The 22696-nt window shown below is 38.6% G+C and overlaps 1 protein-coding gene across 1 annotated transcript; it reads right to left on the bottom strand.

The window, feature by feature from the left end:
• Nucleotides 1–1979: 1979 nt before the first annotated feature.
• LOC311151843 (ATPase family AAA domain-containing protein 2-like) lies at nucleotides 1980–19171 on the bottom strand (the record flags this gene model as incomplete). Its single annotated transcript, XM_084202541.1, has 16 exons — nucleotides 1980–2018; nucleotides 3284–3412; nucleotides 5393–5511; nucleotides 5759–5894; nucleotides 8676–8859; nucleotides 9943–10033; nucleotides 11755–12060; nucleotides 12506–12596; nucleotides 13765–13924; nucleotides 14240–14328; nucleotides 14922–15096; nucleotides 16289–16404; nucleotides 16620–16788; nucleotides 17564–17642; nucleotides 18723–18821; nucleotides 19135–19171. 16 exons carry the CDS (start codon nucleotides 19169–19171, stop codon nucleotides 1980–1982), a joined length of 2019 nt encoding a protein of 672 aa, XP_084058667.1.
• Nucleotides 19172–22696: the final 3525 nt, after the last annotated feature.

Raw genomic sequence — 22696 nt, 5'->3', positions numbered from 1 at the left:
AGAGAAGGCTGACAGAGGTCACTTAAGAGAAAATGAAGAAAGAATAACATTAAACACACTGTAAAACCCCTTAATTTTAGTGAAGATTTCTCTTGTGACCAGGGCAGGTTTTGAAATGTCTTGGCCAGTCTAATAATATATATATGATGAACAGAAATTCAATAACAGAAAATAAGGGAAAAGGCAAAATCAATCCAGAAAGTGAAAGGAGACGAATTCAGAGAGGAAATACTTTTAGAAATGCATTTTTAGACATCAGAACACATACTAAGACCTGTCTATTAGTGGAACAACAAACTTCATCAAGTAGCAAGTATAAGATAGCAAGCATGGCAAAAACCACCCGGAGGAGATGCCATTTCTGACAGCAAATTTGAAAGCTTCTTATTCTGGAGACAAAACTGAAGACCCTAATTCCATGTCCTGAATGTTTTCACATTTGGGTGACATTTTGATATTTTGCATGTATTTGATGCAGCAATTCTGCTGAACTAGTCCAACCACTGACTGCAGCAAGAATAAACTACAGATGAGGAAAGACTGAAATGATAAAACTCACATTTTGGCATATGTTGTAGTCATGTAAGTTATCTCTTTTTTATTAAGGTAGACCAAGATTATAACAAGTTTGAGTAACATTTTCACCAGCTTTACTGGAGTTTTAATTAAAAGATTATGAGTTTTAATTAAGCACAAATGAGTCCTGATTTCTAAACAAAGTTTTGTTTTTAAAGCATCCAAAGCAGAACATTTAAACACTTGACTAATGAGTATTTCACAGGTACTTCAGGCCAGCTGAAATGCACTCACAGAGGTTATAAATATTTGTGTCAAGTGCTGATCCTGATGTCTTTTTGTCATGAAAATTTAAGCACTCTCTGTGTGACCATTATTAAAATAAAACCAAAGCATGATACCAGCTAGCGCCTAAGTTAATCTTCGTAAGATAACTTTACAGGTAAGAAACTGAATCAAAATAAACAGGAAGAACAAAAAACCATCAAACCAGCACATCCAGATGCATCAGCTACTGAGGCAGGAGGATCCAAGGGGATGAACTTGGAGCTGGAGCCCCGGAGGCGGCCATACCATGGTCGCCTACGAGGCGCTGGTGCTGCCCCAGCCTGCCTGCTCCTGCACCCCTGGGCACTCAGGTGCCTCCTGACACATCCCTGGGAGGGGAAAGGACAGCCAGAGCCACAAGTGGGAATGTGTCCTACTCCTGGCCTCTCAGCTTCTCTTCACTAGAAATAAACTTGAAGCAAAAAAAAAAAAAAAAGCAGTTTCTTTGTCTTCCAGCAATAAAAAATGTTTGGAAGGTTTGAGACAACAGCAGGAATCAGAATCAATACACTTTAGAAGAGTTCCATGCTGTTCTCTTGAAAAGAAAACACTGTTGTCCCAAAACGGGTTCTTTCACCCACTGTGCAAAAGGCTGAGCCATACAAAGTAGAGGTATTGGATTTATTTTCAGTTCTGTGCAGAAAAGGGTGGTAGGCAGCAAATCCACATACTGATTATCAAAACTTTCCAGACACTAATGTTGATTGGCTCCCAATTACACAGTCTTCTTATTCATTGATATTCAATCTTCTATTGGTTGAATGATTCTCTTGCTTCATATGCTAATTTGCCCACATGCTCCATCTTCTTTCAGGCTGGTGCCCACTTTTCTTCAGCTGATGCCTTCCCTTCTTCAGACACATCCTTTCTCAATCCAGTGGGCATGATCTACTTCTGGAATTACCTAATTGAATAAGCTTGCCTTGTGGTTTTCCCTTATAATCTGGCATTATATTGGTCATTTCAGCAAGTGTTGCTGGTTCAGCACTCCATTATGTCTGGTTTCATTTATGTACTTAGCTTCTTTCTTCTGTTCTTTTTTCCTATAGCTGTTCCAATTAGTGAGATATGCTAAATATAACTTATCTATTTGGGAGCCATACATTACACTATATCAAGTACACTGAAGCCAAGTATCACAGCCAACTGAGGGCTGCAATTTCTTTCTTCATTTCCTAATAAGTGGGAAAAAAAAAAAAAAAGGCAAATTAGGAGTCAGTGTGAATACTAGCCTGAAAACCCTGGTAACTTCCTCATCAAAAGAATGAAGAATCTGTACATACATACAAGTGTTAGTAATATTTAGCCAATACATGTGCTACCACCATCACAATTTCTTTCTAGCCATACTAGCTTCAAACAAGTCCTTAGGCACCCAAACCAGAGAGTAGGCCAGAGAAACTGTGGGGATCTATCTCAAGGAACAATGACTCTCTATCAAGGTGCTTTTAACAACAAAAAAGAAGACAGTTCCTGAAGAGCCACTACTGAAAGCTGGAACTAAAGCTAAAAGTAGACATAGAAAACAAACAAAAAAGTCAAGTCCAGCCACAAGAGCCCACAAGCCCTGATGTAATGCAAACAAATCCCTCCTCATGCTAAAACTCATTATTTTGCTAGATGAGAGAAGGGCACATTTTTCAGGAATGGCCTCCTTGGCTAAAGAGAAGAGGCTTCCTCTTTATTTTTTTTTTTAAAGCAGATTTAGAAGCATAAAGAATTTTATTTAATTTCACACATAAACATCTGAAAGAAAAATGGATTCAAGGATCTTAAGGACTGAGTACTTAATCTATCTAAAACACCTTAATACTGAGAATGCCTGCCTGGGACCATGGATGCCTGTGGAAGATCTCTGCTGAGTTCCATAACTCAGAAATCCTCTCTCAGAGGAGGAGATTAGAGAGTTGGACTCATTAAAAGCTCCCCACATATCATATTAAAGATGCTTAAGCCATGCCAAGTTAAAAAGGAAGTCCATTGAGCCTACAGAAAATCCTGAAATTCTTTTAATGTTTCATATTTAATTTCTTTTCAGGAATGGAATGAGTGCTACCCAAGTGTTACCATGTGTGCCTGCCTGCAAAGGAAGAAATAGTAAGTGGCAGACTGAGAAAAGTGCTTTCCTTTCACAACCCCCAATCTTCTCTACAGAACTGGAAAAGTTCTTCAGAAAGACTAGTGGCAGATAGATTAACTGGTTTGAGAGGCCTGTGTAGGTGGACCCATTGCCTTTTTCTGCTGAAATTACCAACAATTATGCCAATTCAATAATGGATTTGCAATATGAGTAGACATCTTCTATCCTGAAATGAAAAGTCTTGTAACACAGGCAACTAAGCAGTAAAGAGTGATAAATAATTTTGAGCACATACATATGCATAACATACATACCCATAATACCATGTGACAGAAAGTGCTATAAGACAAAAAAAATTACCTCCACTAATTTGGTTTTGTCTGGATTTTCCCGCTGTTGGTAAATGCACATGCTAAGAACAGAATATAGTTTTGCCATGCTCGATATACTGACGTTCTCAGTTGCTGCAACAACAGCATCCAACACTTTCTGAAGAAAAAAAAAAAGTGGAAACTACAATTCAGAATAGGACAAGGTATGTCCTACTTTCATATCTTGTTAAATAAAAGCGGCACTTTTGAGAGTTGATTAAATATCTCACAAGATTTAACTGGAGAAAACAATTTCTCACACTTCAGACAAAAGGAAGGTGTAGAGTTCAGACAATATTTTCTTATTCATCAGTCTATGACATCAACAATCGTTACTGCCAATCAATTGCCTCCAGAACAGCAGGGAATGACACAATCCACTTTGTTATAGAGTGGCCATGAAAAGCCACAGTTGAATTTCATTAGAAATGCAGTACAGGGCCCTAGAAAGTATGTCTTTGGTAGACAGCTTACAAATCTCCCAGGTACAGCTGTGCCTGCTGCAAATAAAAGTTCCTTAGGTGCTCACCCCTACCCATTAGCAGGGTGTTACTGTGCCAAACACCAGCTAGCTCCTACCTTTCAACTCAGAAGGGGATGAACTAGCAGGATGACCACCTGTAGCAAATTGCCAATCTGTCACACGGTCCCTTCTGTCGTGGAGATGTGAATTCGATAATCTCTGGAAATGCAACACTAGCAAGCTAGTGGCACCACTACTGTCCAGTAACTCTGTGTTATGTGAGGTTGTGAAGATAAAGCTTAAGAAAGCAGCTGCACCAAATGAAAATATTACTGCCTCACAGCTGCTTGCCATTAACTCAGCCCCGCTCAGATCAGCTAGCACATTCAAGTGCTTCATTCAAATTACAACAATCGAGTGTTTCCCTGAACTTCTTCTATCCAACGCACAGTTAGGAGGCACAAAACCCACACAGCTTTCAGCTGCTGCAAGCACAACATAGGACATGACAGAGGTGCATGGCCAACATCTCCAGTGAAACAACTTCTAACTGCTGCCACACAGGTGAGTGCATGCTTTTCTATTTGTTCATCAAGTTGTGTACCTTTTACCAAGCAAATAAACAAACAGAAACTGCCACCAATAAAACAAACTTAACAAACCCAAAGAAATAATTTAAAAAAACACTTATCCCATACAAAACCAAGCAGAGATGTTTTGGAGGTTCATGCAACTTACTGACTTCATGAAAGTTCCAATGAGGTTCTCTGGTACAAGTGTCAAGTTCCAGTGACACTCATGTTAAGGAAACAAGTTTTCTAAACAGACATGTTTCATGGCTGTACCCTTCTCCTCACAGCTGAAAAATACATGTAAGCTGAAACATCTATAAGGACTCTACCATACCCTTTCTCCAGCTGAAAATAACTTAGGAGCACATGCTATTAGCACTCTGACTCTAGAAAAACCTATGTGGTTTCTCTCCATATGCAGGCAGATGCGAACGACAAAACCCCCTAAAGCTTAATTCCTTAGGACACCAGCCTTAGAAAGCTAGTTTCACTTCTACAAATTATGTCACAGCTTAAAAATGTGACAGAAAATGTGTGGACAAGCCCCTTCATCAGAGGGGATTACACACTGGTCATATTCTCCCCACACAGAGAAAACATCCAAATAACACTCCCTTTCTCAAACAGATAAACAGGATGTGCTTTAGGTCAACCTACTATTATCACGTTTAAAGCCATAACTGCTAAAAATCAAGGTCTTTTTCTGGTTCCTAATACATGAAAACATGCAAACAAAAAACAAAACAACTCTACCCCAATCCATCATAAAAACTGCATTAACAACTAGCAGTACTAGAAAGCAGTCATTGTGCTATTTTAAAATTTAACAAGCCCTTTTACATTAACAAATTACGATGAGAACCCCATCTTCTAAAATACAGCAAGAGCAGTTTACATCAGCTGCAGAAACAACTGTCATAGTCCCTTACAGGCTGAATTATTTCGCAAGCTATATACCCCTCTCATAAATTGTTTGAACTGGCATTGGTTAATAACTGATTTAATTCACAACCATAAAGAAAATGTCCTACTACAGTATTAAAAAAATTGAAGTTAGACTTACTCTGAGCTCAGAGTGATCCACAAACACTCCTCGTTTTAGAATTTTCATTGCTTTCTTGTCCAATACTTGTGGTTGCCCATCCACCTGAGAACATCTTGCAGATGAGAGTGCCTGTGAATCTGGAATGATGCAAATTTAAGTCAGGATTTCTCTTAATGTGGACTAAAGTATCCACTAAGTATCCTGTACCTGAATAGGGTATCTATCTGCAATAACAGAAGAAAATTTTAGTCAATTCATGGTGCTCAAATACATGAAAGATGCTCAAGTACATGAAAGATGATTGACAGAGAATTATCACCAAAGCAAATACTGTATAAGCTGTTAACTTCCAGTAACAAAGTTTTATATGTAGAAAATCCTTACCTGCATTGTTTTTTGATGCAGGGGGTTCAGCAGCTTGCTTCATAATCAAGTTCTCATAAAACCCTCTCCTTTCAGCACAGGTAGGCCGTGGGATATTAAAAACTTCTTCACGATTAGTATTAAACAATGTTTTTATCTAGACCATGAAAAGAAAAGAGATTTCATATATAAGGCCACAAAAAGTTTTTATTTTCTATTACAGACAGATGACTGCATTTCTAAATTACACTGAATACTCATCTAGATAAGCTTTAAAAGTTAACTTCTTGGCCTTAAAAGGCTGGATTTCCACAGCAGACTAAAATTCTTCCTCTAATCAACCTTCTCGAGTTTAAGATCCATGAAATAAAGTATGATAAACCAATCAGAAAGGGGTGACATTTACCTTCCCAAATACTGCTTATTGTACATTTATCCAGCTTGATGTCCTTCAGCTTGAATATTTATGACAGTTACAGAGGGAAGAGGCAGGGCTCAGCAGACAAGTGCCAACTTTTTGGTAATGTGGGATTTTTGTTTTTTTGGTTTTTTTTTTATTTTAGAAGGCACTTATTCATTTTATAAAAACTTTGCTACTTAGATAAAATAATCAGAGCATCATATTAATATTTTAAACACCTTCCTTTAATGAACACTCTCAGATTCTAGAAAGCACAGCATGTGATCCTTATTAATTTTGTTAAGAAATACAACTAAAAATTGATTTCCAAGTTGCTTAAACAGAAGTTAATCCTTAGCTTTTTAATTTGCCAAGTTTCCACCTAGATGAATAAATTGATTTTTTTGTAAAATAATTTAAATTAGAAATCCCATTCTATCACTAACAGTATGACCACAGCACTTTTTCAGTAAAAATGTTTTCAGAAAAACAATCTTTTTTCCAGCTATCTTTCATATTCTTCACTAAGTACACACCAAACCATCTCGAAGCTACTGAACTGGTTGTCTGAACTGTATCTATATGTCTGTCTAGTAAGCACAAGTGTGTGAGAAGGGCAAAAAAGTTGGGTCAAAGTCAATCTCTTCACTCAGAAAACACTTCAGACAAACGCTTTCAACATTTTTTATTCTAAGAGAATTTTCAGAGGTTCTTGTGCCTGAGTAATAACAGCATAAATTTGCTTAAAAGCAGCACAGTACTCCAATGTTGGAAGTTAATAAGAAACTGAGTAACAAAGAAAGAAAAGTATTGACAGAAATACCTCTTCAGGGAGATCTTCATGTGGCACATCAGATGTTGCAAGGAGCAAAACTGGAGCAAAGTATGGAATGTTATTCAGCAATCCTGTAAAACCAGCTTTCAGTGTAGGTCCAACAGCCTCCCACCACAAAGAGATTTGTGGGATATAAATGATACTTGGTGCTGTTCTTTGAGCTTCTCGTATCAACTGGTAAAATGAAAGCTTGGATAAGAAAATTGCATCATGTAGAACATAACTACATAGTCAGACTATCTTGTGACATAATAGTGCATAAAGCCAAGACATCAAGACAAACCAATAAATGAACAATTCCTCAACAATAAGGTAAATTTTCACTTTGACTCAAACCTAGACATTCCTATGCTGACAGAAACAGGATGGAATCACATTTCAAAACTACTTAGGGGTAAGGTAACTCCTAAAGAGCCTCAAAACTCAGATGATGTGATGATGTGCCTGAAAAATGAGGAGTAACCCTTCAGCAAGATGTGTTAACCTGGAAAAATCACTACACAACTGACTGCACCATTTCCAGTTCAGTGTGGGCCCATACCCAAGTTAGATTGGAGCACAGCCTGAACCAAGACCTCTGAAAAGATGAGGGCTAACACAGGAAAAGAAGCCTGGTCACAAATCATCATTTCAAGAACATTTCATAAGATGTGACTAGTCCTTAGCCTGCCTGAAGAGCTAAATCGCTCAGAGCCTTTCATTCCTCTCATTATCAAAGTATCCATCAGACCAGATGATGTGCTTTGAAAGACCACAATCCACTGCCTACAGATGGCACTTCAGTCATGGAAGAGGACACAAATCTCCTGCATGAGGGAAGTGGCAACAGTCCTTTCATGTGGCAAATTTCTCCATGCCCCATTTCAGAGTAACAATATGCAGGGAGTTCCTGTCCCAAACGTGTGATATATTCATGCAGGGTATTTATATAGCCATAGGTGCAACCATGACATAACAAAAAGAGAACTGCTCCTCCTGTGTGGCAAACGAGTATCCAGTCACATGATGAGTCTGGCCTGACTTGTACATCTCTAAAATGTTGCTAAGATAAAAATATTTTAATACAGCAATGCCAAATAATTAAATTGATTTCCTGCCTAAAAGTAAAAAATCAAAACTGCAGTAATCTGCTTATATTTTTTTTTTCTAGTTAAGGGACACACATCAGTTTGCACATTTAAGCATTCCATGAATTGGAATGCTTTCATTGCATTTTACTGCAGCAGTACAAACTGTATATGTATATTAAAAAAAAAAAATCACAAAAACTTTGGCTGCCTTACAAATACATTAAAAAAGAAGGTTACAAAAAGTGCATGACACCATCAGGCTGATGCAAAGCCAGCCACTGGGAGCAGAGAGACCTAAGAAGTAACAAAACCAACTTTCTGGATCCTATCAAAACCAGCAGGATTACTTGCCACAAAGAGGGGCATATTATTAGCAGCACCTCCCATCTTCCCAAGCTGCTAGCAACATCCTCCCTCTTTCATTTCAAGTAGAAATGAAACATGGCTATGTACAAATGTTCTTATTTAGTATCATTCCATCTACAAGAAAAGTTAATTTTCAGACAAAAGTAAACAGATAACAGCAAATTCAAATCAGGCCAACTCCATTCACAGTGATTTGTGCTTATTTTACTAGTTTATATACAGTTCAAGAATCCTATGAGAACAACAACAGCAACAAAAAAAAAATACCTGTGAACATGTTTCTTCCTGTGATGCAGTGCTAATAAACAAGGTGGGTAGATCTAGTGTATAAGCTGGAAACTTTTCCAGGGCATGTAATATAGCAGGTGCCAAATCAAAAGCCTGCCCACATCCTGGCTCTTCAACTAGTAAGAACCGTGGCCTGAAAGATGTTGGCTGGTAAGAAGGATTTCTACAACAGTAAGAAGAAAACAAGTTTAAAAAAAGAGTGATGAAGAGGCACATAGATGTTAAATATTTTTCCCCTTTTTTTTTTTTTGTAAATATGTTCCATGCTCTACTAAGTAATAAGCTGGTCTGTGATTCTGTGATTGAGAAGACCAGTCTATTCATCAAAGTCTATTTTCTCAAAAACTGGTATCACTCCTCTGCTGAAACATCCTGCCAGTTCTCAGAAATACATTATGTGTATCTGAAGAAGAACATGACTTGATTGCTTAAATTACAGTACTACACTAAATATGTGTAAGATTTATATTCATTTTATTCAGTCATTCTAGTTGTTTCATCTCAGACTTGAGCATTAATTTCCTAGTCATCATGCTTTACTTGCATGAAATACACTTGTGAAGAGGTTTGTGGATTTTCCCACCAAATTACTATTCTACCTTTACTTGCTGAAGTAAAAGATCCTAGAAATCTAACCAACCTCAGCAAGTCATATTTTTTGGGCAGCACAGCCATAGGAAGGGAGAAAAATATCTGACAATAATCTGTTTTTAAAACTGTTGGACTACGTGACTTCCACAATTAAAATGTCAAAAGATAACAAAAAATCAGTAGGGTAAAGGTAAAAAATGGAGGCATCATTTAAATTTTTCTCCCAGTGATTTAAAAAACCCCTTCTTGATTTTTTTTCTGATACATAATTTGCCACTGGTTCAACCATCTTGGAAGGTAGAAGGGTAAAAGATGGCTACATAAATCCACAGAGGTTTTTTAAGCTAAAAGGACAGAATTAGCATTTTTTGGGTCTTGAGTCTTTGAAGGAATACTATGGATTAAACCAGCTTGTTTTAATAGTCTGTGAACCAGTTTGACTTAGTAAAAGAAGGCTGGGCCGATCAGTTTGACGAGTCAGGGCATTGTAGTCAGAACAGTTAGATCTAGTACCCAGCTGGATCTTCACGGTTGAATTCTTGCAAATATTGATCATCCCCACACACACCCCTAACTCCTTCCTCAAATATTTACATAACATTTTACAGATGCAGCCATCTCAAAAAATGTCACCATAAAGAGGACAAACATGTACCCAGTCAAGGTGCGGAATTCTGCCTTTTTGCTGTCAGGCTTCTTCTCAGAGACTGATGGTGAGTCGTCATCGCTGTCAATCCCATCATTCCCTAAAATAGTATTTAAAGACGAGAGAAATTTTTTATCTTTACTGAATCATTCATATCTCACTCTTGCTTTAATACACCTTTGAAACCAGTGCTTGAAACCATTTCTCTTGCATTTTGTTATTTGAATGCTATTATCTGAAGAGTACAGCCTACCACAGATCTAAGGAGATTGCACAAGCCTGTAAAAAGCTGTCCTAGATCCTATGATTTGCATCAGGTATTATCTCTCTATTGACAAACATTTGGGAGGTTTTTTTCCTTAGAACGAAGATGATCAGGAACAATTTCTGTAGTTCTTAGATACAAGAAAAACCCTTCTCCCCTCACTTAAGCATTTATTTACTATATTCATAATAATTATTAATTACATCAGTGGACAAAGGAAGGGTTACAGACATCATTTATCTGGACTTTGGTAAATTCTTTGACATCGTCCCCCACAGTGTCGTTCTCTTTAAATTGGAGACAGATGGATGAGTGATGAGTGGACTATTAGATGGATAAGAAAGTGGTTGGATGGTCACATCCAGAGGGTAGTAATCAATTGCTCAGAGTTCCAGGGACACAAGTGGTGTCCCTCACGGGTGCCTACGGGGACTAGTGTTATTTAATATCTTCATTAATGACATAGATGAGGGAATTGAGTGTAACCTCAGTAAATTTGCAGATGACACTAGGCTGAGTGATGCAGTTGACAGACCTGAAGGATGGGATGCCATACAGAGGGACCTGGACAAGCTCAAGAGCTGCAACAATGGGAATCTCTTGAGGTTCAACATGTCCAAGTTCAAGGCGCTGCACTTGAGTCAGAGCAATTCCCACTATCAACACAAGCTGGAGATTAATAGATCAAGAGCAGCCCTACTAAGAATGACTTAGGGCTGCTGGTGGCTGAGAGGCTGGACATGACCCAGCAATGTGCTCTTGCAACCCAGAAAGCCAAGTGTGTGCTTGGCTCCATCCAAAGCAGCATGGGCAGCCGGCCAAGGGAGGGGATTCTGCCCCTCTGCTCTGCTCTGCTCTGCCCTGGTGAGACCTCACCTGCAGTGCTGCATCAGCTCTGGGGTCCCAGCACAGAAAGGACATTGACCTGTCCACAGGAGGGCCACCAAGTTGATGAGAGGGATGGAGCACCTTTCCTATGAGGAAAGGCTGGGAAAATTGGGTTTGTTTAGCCTGGAAAAGACAAGGCTTCAGGGTGACCTACTTTTGGGTTTCCAGTAGCTGAAGAGAAACCTACAGGAAAGATGCAGAAGGAATCCTTACAAGAGCATGTGGTGGGAGGACAAGGAGAAATGGGTTCAGACTGAAAGAGAGTAAGTTTAGATTGGATATTAGCAAAAAAAATCTTTACTCTCAGAGTGTTGAGGCATTAAAACATGTTACCCAGAGAAGTCATAGATGCCCAGTTCTTGGAAGTGTTCAAAGCCAGGCAGGATGGAGCTCTGAGCAACCTGGTCTAGTGGAAGGTGTCCCTGTCCAAGGCAAGGGGGGTGGAACTAGATCACCTTTAAGGTCCCTCCAGTGCAAATCATTCTATGATTCTACAACTTGGAAAGAAGTGCCTCATATGTGAAACCTTAGATCCATCTCTGAAATTAGAATGGCATGTGAGCTACTGCCAGTAATAGGGGGTCTAGTAGAGAACCCACAGTTCTCCACTGACACACAGCTCCCACTCTACACATGCAAAGTATAACCATTAGATGTTATTGTAATACCTTGACTCTTCAGTGCAAGCTTTGCATGGGGAAATGGCCTCTGCAAAGCTTGTAAAATTCTTTCCAGGGTGTTTTCTAACAGCGGCTTTGAAATTGATGGTAGTGCTCTCCCAGGTGAAGCCCCAGCTCTCTGTGATGCTGGAACAATCTTCTGCATGGCCATGGCAAAATCCTTTGCTGTTACTTTAATCGATCTGGCATCTATCTTCAGTCTTTTGTCACTTTCGTGTATCTGTGGATAGCGGCGGCGCAAAGCACAGAGCCCAGCTTCAACACATAAGGCTTTAATATCAGCACCACAGAATCCTGACAAACAAAACAAGAACCAAATGTTACATCAACATATATTTGTGTTATATAGGTTAAAAACTGCCTGGATGGCCCAGCCAGGAGTGTTGGTGAATGATGCTACATCCAGCTGGCAGAGGGTTCACTAGTGGTGTTCTCCAAGGCTCTCCAGTACTGAGTCCAGTCCTTTTTAATATCTTTATCAATTATGTGGATGAGGGGATTGAGTACACCCTCAGTAAGATTGTGAACAACACTACGTTGGGTGGGATTGCTGATCTGCTGGAGAGCAGGAAGGCTCTGCAGGGTTATCTGGACAGGCTGGATCAATGAGCATGAGGTTCAGCAAAGCCAGGTGCCAGCTCCTGCACTTCTGTCCCAGCCCCATGCAGTGATACAGGCTGGGGGCAGAGTGGTCAAACGCTGCCCAGGGGAAAAGGACCCACACTGCTTTCAAACTCACCGACACATTTCTCAGCCAGGTCTTCAAGTAAGTTGTCTGATGGCTTCAGGGTCCAGTCTCGTGTGTGAATTTTGAAAATTTCTAATCTTGCCTAGAAACAAAATAGTTGCATTTTAGTTTGCCTTAAGTTTTCTCTTAAGAAAACAACCACAACACAAAATCCCCAAACCTCTCACACTAGTACAAATACTTTTTTTGTCTGCTAAACTTCTAAGTATTTTAAATGACAGTTATTAATACATTCGCTGCTTCTTCAAGCAGGAAATTTAATCATTCTTAAATTCTTACGTTAAACTCTTGTAGGAGATAAAAGGCAGGTGCATCTTCCATAAAAAGTCAGTTTTATAAGCATGAGACCCAACGATTTTGAAGAACAAATTGTAGTGAAAGCCTCATCTGCAAATGGGCATTTTGCGTCAAAGAAAATTCTCTCAAATTTAGCAAAATTTCACAGTGAGGTTTCAGTAGTTCACCAAATTAGCTTTTTTGCCAGTTGACTCAAAGAAAACAGTCCTATTTAAAATTGCTACAGTTGCTACCAAGAACAAAAACTATGACTCAAACTACTGTCACTCATCCAGAAAATGTCAAACATGGCCCATTATTATCTCTGATCCTAGCAAGACTTTCAGTGAAGTATCTTCTGGTAAACAGATTAATAATGGGACACTTCTAGAATTCCTCCACAGCAGGGAATTGTGGATTAGATCTATTTCATGGCACCTTGTCTCTTGTTCCTGAGAGCACATAAATACTGTATACAGTATTTATGTGTAGGTTTGTGCTAAATGCACTGTTTCATGCACTTTTATTAGCCTTCAATCCAATTAGCCTTTTATCTTTGCTCCAAAAATTGCCAAGAAATATCAGTGTTAGTCAGAGAAAAAACACAAAAGCAGGGTTACAGTTTTGCACACCATCTCTCTCTCAAACATCCCCATCCCAATATTTTTATTGCTACAAAACAAATTTCTGCATTGTTTAGCTATTGCCATTGAACTCAAAGTGCTGCACCTGTGCAGCATACTTCATATCTTTATCCAAGAGAGAAGCAACTACTTGTTGAGATCATCTTATTCCTATTTATATTCAGTACCAGGTTTGCCATTCACAGTACAATGGAAAGTCTCCAGATATCCCTCTTGTGTCCAAGCTGTACACTACAGATGGAGACCTGCACTGCTCCATGAGGCTGCCTTGTTACAGGGGTTTGTTACAAAGATGGACTTTACCACATCAGATTGATCTGAAGATCTGACCTCTTTGTTTGGCAAGTTGAAGCGGAATTCTCGCTCAAAGCGCCCAGGTCTTCGTAAAGCAGGATCTATGGAATCCAGTCTGTTGGTGGCTCCTATTACCACAACCTCTCCTCTGCTGGCTAAGCCATCCATAAGTGTCAGAAGTGTCCCCACAACAGAGCTAACCGAAAAATATAATTTTCATTCACTGGTTTAGTAAATTTTCTTCAGTCCCACATAACCTTCTCCACTGATCATTCAAAAAAGACAGGTTTTTAATGACAAGATACTTATCAGTGAAAGAATTATTTTAACACAGCAAAATACAGATAAGACCTTGTACTGATATCAAGCTTAGTGAATTGGTTCCATTTATTGCTTAAAAGTCATCTGAAATTCACTAGCACTGAATTACAAGTTTTCAGGTTCAATGAAGGCGTCACATCGAGATAAATAGATTGTACTCTTCTTTTCAGAAAGATCAAACATGTCCTACCTGTGAACCTGATCTTGTTTGCTGGACCGTACAGGAGCAAGAGCATCGATCTCATCAAAGAAAATAATTGAAGGTCGCATCTGGTAGGCCTACAAAGAAAACACAGGAACACCGGCATCAGGAAAACAGCACTGCTTGAAAGAGAAGAAAGACCTTATGGTTGGAAAGGCACTGGAACTAGATTTTTTCATCAGGGATCTCTACTAATTAACCTAATGTGAAACAGCAGCTTGTCAACAGAAAACAATAGCCTGTCAGCCCACTGAGACTGGGTGGCAGGAAACAAATCATACCAGTATTTTTTACTGCTATTTGGCAACTATGAGAACAGACAGGGCTCAAAGCTTCTGGAAGTGACCTTCCATTACTAATTTAAATGAACATTTTTTCACCCTGCTTCTGTTTCCCTCTCATTTAGAGCTACCATCTCTTGCTTCTTGACACCATTTTTGTGACTGAGTTGTGTGCATGGTGAAGGGTTTTATGAGGGTAGTGGTGGTAATGGTGATTTTCTTGTTTGCTTTACTAATCTTTTCAATACATCTCAAGAGACTCCACTGAGAAAGGGAACACTGATAATCCCATTTCAGTGGAAGATTACAAAACATGAAAAAGAGTGAGTTCTTGACCACAAAAAGTTAGTTACAATTCCAACAGAACACATGGCATGTTTCAACCTTACCTGCTCAAACACTAAACGCAGCTGTCGTTCAGATTCCCCTACCCATTTACTCATGCAGTCGGCAGCACTTCTCATAAAAAAGTTTACTTTCCTGTCACCTCTGCTACATTCATTAGCAAGTGCACGAGCAACCAGGGTCTTTCCAGTTCCTGGTGGACCATAGAATAAACAGCCTCTACAATTTAAAAGAAAGAACTTTTTTTTAAAATTCACAGAAGAAAAAATGTAATGGAAAAGTATTTATTACAACCCCATCCCTAAAATACACAACTCTGCTCTCCTAAGCTGAACACTTCACGGATAAGATAGTAACAGCTGAAGCGTGAGAAAAGTCAAAAGTGTTCCTACACAATTCTGCAAGGCAGGAAACGAAATGAATAATGAGAATAATGCATATGTACAAAAAAAGATACTAGCATCCCAATTCTGACAAACCAACAGAGAAAGTTGCAGTAGAGTGGAGCAAAACAAGAGCAAATTTCCAATGCAGAATCTGAGACTGGGCTATCTTAGGAATCATCAGTTCATTTTTCAGTGATAAACTGCATATTTATTCTTGTTTTCACAAAAGTCAAGATTTGAGAGCAAAGCATTTCATTCTGCCTTAAAAAGATCTGAGTTATTGGATTTGGTCTCCCTTTGCTGGTGATTAAGGAAGAAGTAGTCTAAAAATGGGAAGGTATTCTGCATTTCAGTATTTCCATCAACTAGAAGAATCAATGCACTGCTGCTTCAAAAAGAATTTCAATGAATAAAGAAGCAAAACACAAATTTTCTTTTGTTTGTAGTACTTTTAAATTCACTGGAAGCAAATAATTAAAAGTTCTACTTCAATATACCATGACCAAGGATATATCAAGCTAATGAATCTCCAATAATTTCATTTCATAACACAGAACTCACTTAGCTGTGTAAGAAGGGGACAGATTCTTATTTTAGTCCAAACATAAAAAACACTGCAAAGTTCTAGTTGCAAGTCCCATCAATTGTAAAACTAATACCTGAAAATACCTGAGGAAAAAAAAGTAGTTGGTTTAAGACAAAACTGGGCTTCCACAAAACAAACTAGAGTCAACTAGCAGCAGGTAATGCTTTCCTACTCACAAACTGATCAAGTCCACTTGTATGCCAGACTCTAAAGAAAAAAATCTCCAACTCCACCTTTTAAAGGCTAGTTTTGACACAGTAAATCTCTGAACATACATATATGCTGTATTCTATCCTTTCTAGCACTTTTTATTAGTGCTAAAAAGAATCATAAACAGTACTGAAAATTTTGAAGCATGGAAACATGTTGATACCCCAGTTGGATATTCTCCTGAAAATAACTGAGCTAAGAACTTATAGTTTTAAATGGTGTCTCTTACCTTGGAGGTTTAAATTTCAGTATCTCAAAGACGTCAGGATAAAGCAATGGCAAAATGACCATCTCTTTTAAAGCTGAAATGTGGTCAGAGAGACCACCCACACCATGAAATTGTGCCTAAAGATGAAGTCAACAGAACATGTGAGTAAGAAAGCTGCAACATCTATAAGGTTCCATCAGAAATTAGATGTCAGCACTAAGAAAATGTCAGTGGCAATTTGAAATTGCTTGAGAGAGAACTGTAAGACAAGGGAGTTGCAGATAGCCCATTACTGGAAGCTTCCATAAATACTGCAAATGTCCCACTGACACCATGAAGCAAAAATACTTACTGAACCATCTATTTGCCTTTGTTCCACACCAGCCAGGCTTGCTCCAATTCTCAAGTGATCCTTCTGAATTTCACTTAAGTTGCCTTTCCGAGTTGCTTCAGATTTCATGTGATCATTCGGAGGTCCCTTTATTCTGAGCTCATCTTTCTGAGAGTTGGTCGAAGGAGACCTAATTTGAATGAAGGAGAAATAAAAAAGTGCTTTCTAATTTATGATGCAGTTAGATAATTTTTGATTTTCTAATGATAGCAAGTGAATCCAAAAGACCTTATAAATGAGCATAAACTTCCTAAATAGTTATTCATTCCAACAGTTTTATGTTTATTGGCCATGACTAAACAAAGAACTTTAAACTGAGTTAATTATTTTAACAACTCTTAGCACTTACAAATATGAGTATTGCAACTTATAATTTAGAATTTCATTAGGCATTTTTCTTGTCTAAGGATAGTTTTATAAAGAAATGTGGACTCTCTTGAGTGATTGAATAAAAAATCCATTTAAACTTCCATACAGGCTCTCCCTGTAAGTTGTCTTCAGTTTTAATAAATTGTACCCTTCAAGATTAAGTCTTAAATCTTAATTTGTACACTCTTCAAGTCTAAGATTTTCAGAGGGACATTATGGCTTCCATTCCAGAAAAATGAAATTTCAGTTACACAATCTCAGCCACAACCCTCATCACCACCTTATCAGTGACCAAAAATACAGCATTTTCAAATAAAATCTAAGGACTAGTAAAAAGGATGGCCTCCCCTACAGTGTATGTTTTCCTTATACCCTCAAATTACCACAGTAGTAATCTGCAATTATATTCATCTCTAATTGCCAACCAGTCCAAAAAGCCTTGAAAGCATTATTCAGTCATATGAACAGCACAACACATATCAGCACATATCAACAGCAGTCTTATAAAGGAGAACTATCATAAACCATACACCAACCTTTTAGGTTTTTTGCTTGAATCTCTCTCTTTGATAGGTGAAGTATAGTTGGACGAGCTTACGTTACGTTTTCTTAGATCTGTTGAAAGCAAAGAATTTAGAATTTGTTACAAACAAGTTTGAGAGAAACCAGGATAGTCAAAGGCAGAAAATGGGACACGTATTATCCATCTCTAAGTTCAGGGAAAGTTTCAAGGAGGCGATGTTGGGTGGTTTAATCAGTGCACAATAGAAGTAAAAAGACACACACCCGATTTTTAAGAAAAACTGAAAACCACAAGAGTAAGATTATTAAGTCTCTTGAATGGCTATTATTTTAAGGGTAGATAGGTAATTTTTTTAACTGAAAAGCAACACTAAGGATGCCAAATTGCAAGAAAAAAATAGAATGTACACAGGATACATGCATTCAATGAAATCTACTGGAACAAGGAAGTAAGAAATATAAAGAGAAGTTGTGTGCATGTATTTTTATTAAAAAAAACAAAAGGAAACTTAAACCAACAACACTTCACTTTCATACAAGAAATTAGCTCTCAAGAGAAACTGTATAATATAGAGTATTGTACAACATATTGTATTGGGTCTGGCTGGGATAGAGTTTATTTTCCCCCCAGCAGCCCTCACAGTGCTGTGCTGTGCCTTGGTAGCTGGAAAGGTGTTGATAACACACCGGTGCTTTGGCTCCTGCTGAGCAGTGCTGGCACAGCACCAGCGCTGTCTCTCCAACATTCCACTCCCAAGCAGTAGGCTGGCAAGATCCTGAGAGGGGGCACAGCTGGGATAGTTGACCCAAATTAACCAAAGGGATTTTCCATACCATATGACATCAGCTTAGCTATAAATTTAAGAAAAGTAGGAGGAAGGTGGGGCATTTGTTTTTTAAAATATTTGCATTCTGGAGCAATCGCTACACATGCTGAAGCCCTGCTTCCTGAGAAGTGGCCAGACATCGCTTGCTGATGGGAAGCAGAAAACAAAACCTCTTTTTTTTTCTTTGTTTGTTTGTGCACAACCTTATTCTTTTGCTTTGGTGAGCTGCCTTAACCTACAGACTGCCTTCCATCTTATTTTGTCTCCACAGTTCAGCTAGAAGCAGGGGGGATAGAGCAGGTTGGTGAGCACAGGGGTCCAGCCAGGGTCAGCCCAGCAGACCTACTTTCCAAGGGAGATTCGTAGCGCTCAACAGCTTTCCTCTGCCGGAAGGAGCGACGCAGGCCATCGCCTTCTCTTCCTTCACTTCCTTCTGGTGAAACCACTGCACATCGACACAATGTTAAGGGCTGTTGCAAATGTGATGTATTCAAAACACACTACATGACCTATTCCCACCCGTCCATAACTTTTTATCTTGTAAGCATTTTGGAAAAACATGGATTTTTTTTTTTTCCTCTGAATACCTGTTCTGAGCTCACTATAGTACAGCCCTAGAGCTTGTAATGGCAATAGCAACATAAATTCTTTAATAGATAAAAACCAACAAGGAGTTCAGCCCATCTCAATTGTAAAAGACAAGGCTTTTGGCTAGCGTAGTCAAGAAAATTTAAAGCAGAAATAGCCTGCAATGCTACCTGGATCATCAGGATTTTCGTTGTCAGTTCTTCCCATATTGAGGCTTTCCTAATTAAGAGAAACAAGAAAGATCAGTCAGAAATATGCAAAAAAACCTGTGGGTATATTTGGTATTTATATAGTAACATTTTCAAGGCACTCCATATACACAAAACATTGAATTAGGCACAGGAGGAGAGAATGGGAGCATCTCTCTGATACCCCGGATTAATAACAAGTATTTCTGCTCTAAAATAGGGTTTAGTACTTGTGATAGTTAAACACTTCACCAGTTGCAAAAAATTTTGCACCAATTAATCCCAGGTAAATAATCCAAGAGTGTAGCAGAACCTAGAACAAAGCAATTCCTAGCAGGCAAAAAAAAAATCATCCTGGTGTTTGGGAGATGAGAAACAGAGTACTATGGAAAAATCTGTTTTCATTAAAAAACAAACAAAGAAACAAAAAAACAAACCAAACAAAACATAAAGGAATTCACATCTAAACAAAAACTACCTACCAAAGCAGGCTATGAAGATGTTCAAAAAACAAAGCACCTCTCATTTGAAAGGACAGTGGACTAACTTAATAGAGGAAAACTAAGAGGGAATTGGGCTGCTGAATATAATTTTAACATGACTTCCTCTCACAGCAGAGGACTACTTGAGCTCACAGGCAAGGCTGGCAAAAAATCAAAAACAGATACAGCACTCCTCAGTTCTTAGTTAGATTTGAAGTGAAAACTCAAGCCCTGAAACAGCTATTCATAAGCAGAGTCCATTCAAAAGTCATAAGGCAATTCAGAAAGTATAGTTTATGGCATGTATTGCAGCATTTCAATGCTATTTTTGAGTTTCTTCTGAAGAAGATATTCCTCCACCCTTAGAGTGCAGACATGTTTCATGACTGTAAGGTATTAAACTATAATTGGGGAGCAGAAATAAATAGTTTTCTAGACTAAACTGTGCTTTGGAAGAAGTTTGTTGAGCTAAATTTAAAATACAACTAAATAATTCCTCTGCATGAAATACCCTATAAATCTTCTCCCTGCCATCCACTTTTTTGCAAGACTGCTTCTGAAGTACTTTGATACAGAGTTCATATGTAAGAACAAAGATAGCCAAGTACAAAAAACTTCATTGAAACCAGCACACATATAACATTTCAATACAGTGTGCACAAAGCAAGTCTTTGACCTCCAGGCAAGTTTTTCATCACTACATAAAATTAGGTGAAAAAGTTTACTTTTTTACAAAGAGATTTAAGAATAAGTGGTTAAGCATTTGCAAACATGCACCATTTTCAGGTTTATTTTCTCCTCTTGCTGAGCGCAATAAAAAAATGAATTCTGAAGATCATATTAAGATAGCAGAAAGAAATTATGGAAGTTTGTCATCACAGTTAGTCTGCATGATAGCATTAAGTCATTTTTAGTTCACAGCCTTGCTCAGACAACAGACTCACAGATTGTGTTGGAAGGAAATGACAAGGACCATCGACTTCAACTCTTAAGATTGCTTACAGAACTTTCTCATAACTGGAGTTAGGGTCTCACACTGATTTTCTATGATTGTATATGGTAGAAAAAACATCTCATTGCTGTTACACTTTGCAAACCTCTCTGAAAACAATGTCAGTGTGGGCTTCACAAAGAGAATTAAGATACAGACACACAGACAGAAACATTAGTACTGCTTCCTGCCATTGTATCCAACTTTCCACCATGTCTTAACTTGACCTGGCATTACAAAATTAGTTTTAAGCATGAAAGAAAAATTAATTAAACATCAAAGTGCTTCTGATGCAAGAAAACTGATTTAGAGGAAAAGTTAAATCTACTCAAAGTCACAACATAAAGTCACTGTTTTGGACCACAAGAACCAGCCACACATAACAGAGGCTCAGGTGTGATCTCTCTGCAACAGGCAATGGCAAAATGAGGACACCAGCAGCCAATTTAAACTTAGCTGTGCCCAAAGTTTTTACACATGAAACACCTGCCATATATTTTCCTTCTGAACATACTCTGAAGCCTTAAACAACCTCAAGAACCTGTTGCCAAAAAAAGCTCAGGTTCAAGAGCTTGGCTGCAAAGTACGAAGGCCAACACTTTATATAAACTAGCACTTTAACAATAATGACAGGACATACCCATGCAGGCAGAGTGAAAGAGAGGGACCCTATGTGCCAACTGCAGTGGAATGTTTACAGAAAGGCTGTGAGGTTGCTGAGCAACAGCCCCTCTCCAAAGTTCCAGCCTTGGCTACGCCCAGCCCTGGTGGGACATTACTATAGAAAGCCCTACTTGCAGCCTAGAACTTCACAATTGCAGAATTATGGAAAGGTTTGGGTTGGTGGGAACCTTTAAAGACCATTTGATTGAACCCCTCTGCCATGAGCAGGGACCCCTTTCACTAGACCTAGTGGCCCATCCAAGCTGGCCGACAGCAGGGCATCCACAACTTCTCTGGGCAGCCTGCTCCAGTGCCTCACCACCCTCACACTAAAGACACACTGTATATGTGGTGGTACCTAGGAAAGGCTCAGCCTAAACACATTTATCTCTTGCTGCCAGGAACAATACCTTTTTCTGTTCTCAAAAGAAGGAGAAAATCCCTAGCCAATATTATGCACAAAGCCTTGCTAACAGGGCTTATTTAAGTAGCTTTGCAAGATGATTAAAAACCCTGGTCACTTTTAAATTTGCCAAACAAAACATTGATTTGTAGTGGTGTAGCTACTTTGTCAAGTCTGCAGCTTTGGTGGACCTCAAAATCACCTTTTCTTCAGCTTTTATCCCAACCCACACTACAGAAAGTATAATGTGAAACTGGTTTAATAGGATTATTTTCCATAAATACAAATGAACTAGCATTAATTCTGCTACTCGCTTTTAATTCATTATTAATTCAGTTTCATGTTACCTGTTCCATTACTTTTTTTTATGTGACACTGACAAAGTCTGTAATTTCCTGGTTCATTTCTTTTATTCTGTTTAAATATTAGCATGTTACCTTTCCCTTGCACTCCTGAAATTTCCCCTGTGTAGCAAGAGTTACTGAAAAACGACAGTAACAGTACAACTTTTCAACAGTGCCTCTAAACCTGTAGGATACAACTGCTCATTTAAAAATGTTTCATTTCCTGTTCCAAAATAAAAATAGTTCCTGAAGCAGATATAGCTCTTATCCCTCCAAATCAAGCCAGTAAGAAATGGGAATGCCTAGGATCTCCCATCACTTGAAATAAGCCATAGAGGACAATGGCAGGAATAACTTCTGTGATACAGAGGAGAACACCACAAGTAAATGCTCTTTGACCTGTTAGTTGTTAAAAGACAGCTGTTTCTGGTTTGGCATATGTGGAAACTGAGATGTAGGGAACCTTAGCAATATCCACAGTGCATGAAGCAAACATAAGAGCAGAAGTTGGGAGGTCTGAACAACTCATGGCCTAACAGCTACAGGCAGCCCTCAGACATCCTCCCCTATTAACCCAGAGGTTCCAACCAAATATCACCACATCAAAGCACCAAAAACCATGTACACCTGTTCAGTGTTAGCTTATCATCTTTTTATTGGA

The sequence above is a fragment of the Fringilla coelebs genome (assembly GCF_963513975.1).
Source record: "Fringilla coelebs genome assembly, chromosome: 1".
Taxonomy (NCBI): domain Eukaryota; kingdom Metazoa; phylum Chordata; class Aves; order Passeriformes; family Fringillidae; genus Fringilla; species Fringilla coelebs.
The sequence above is the reverse complement of the archived record's forward strand: the minus strand, read 5'-3'. Positions and strand labels throughout refer to the sequence as shown.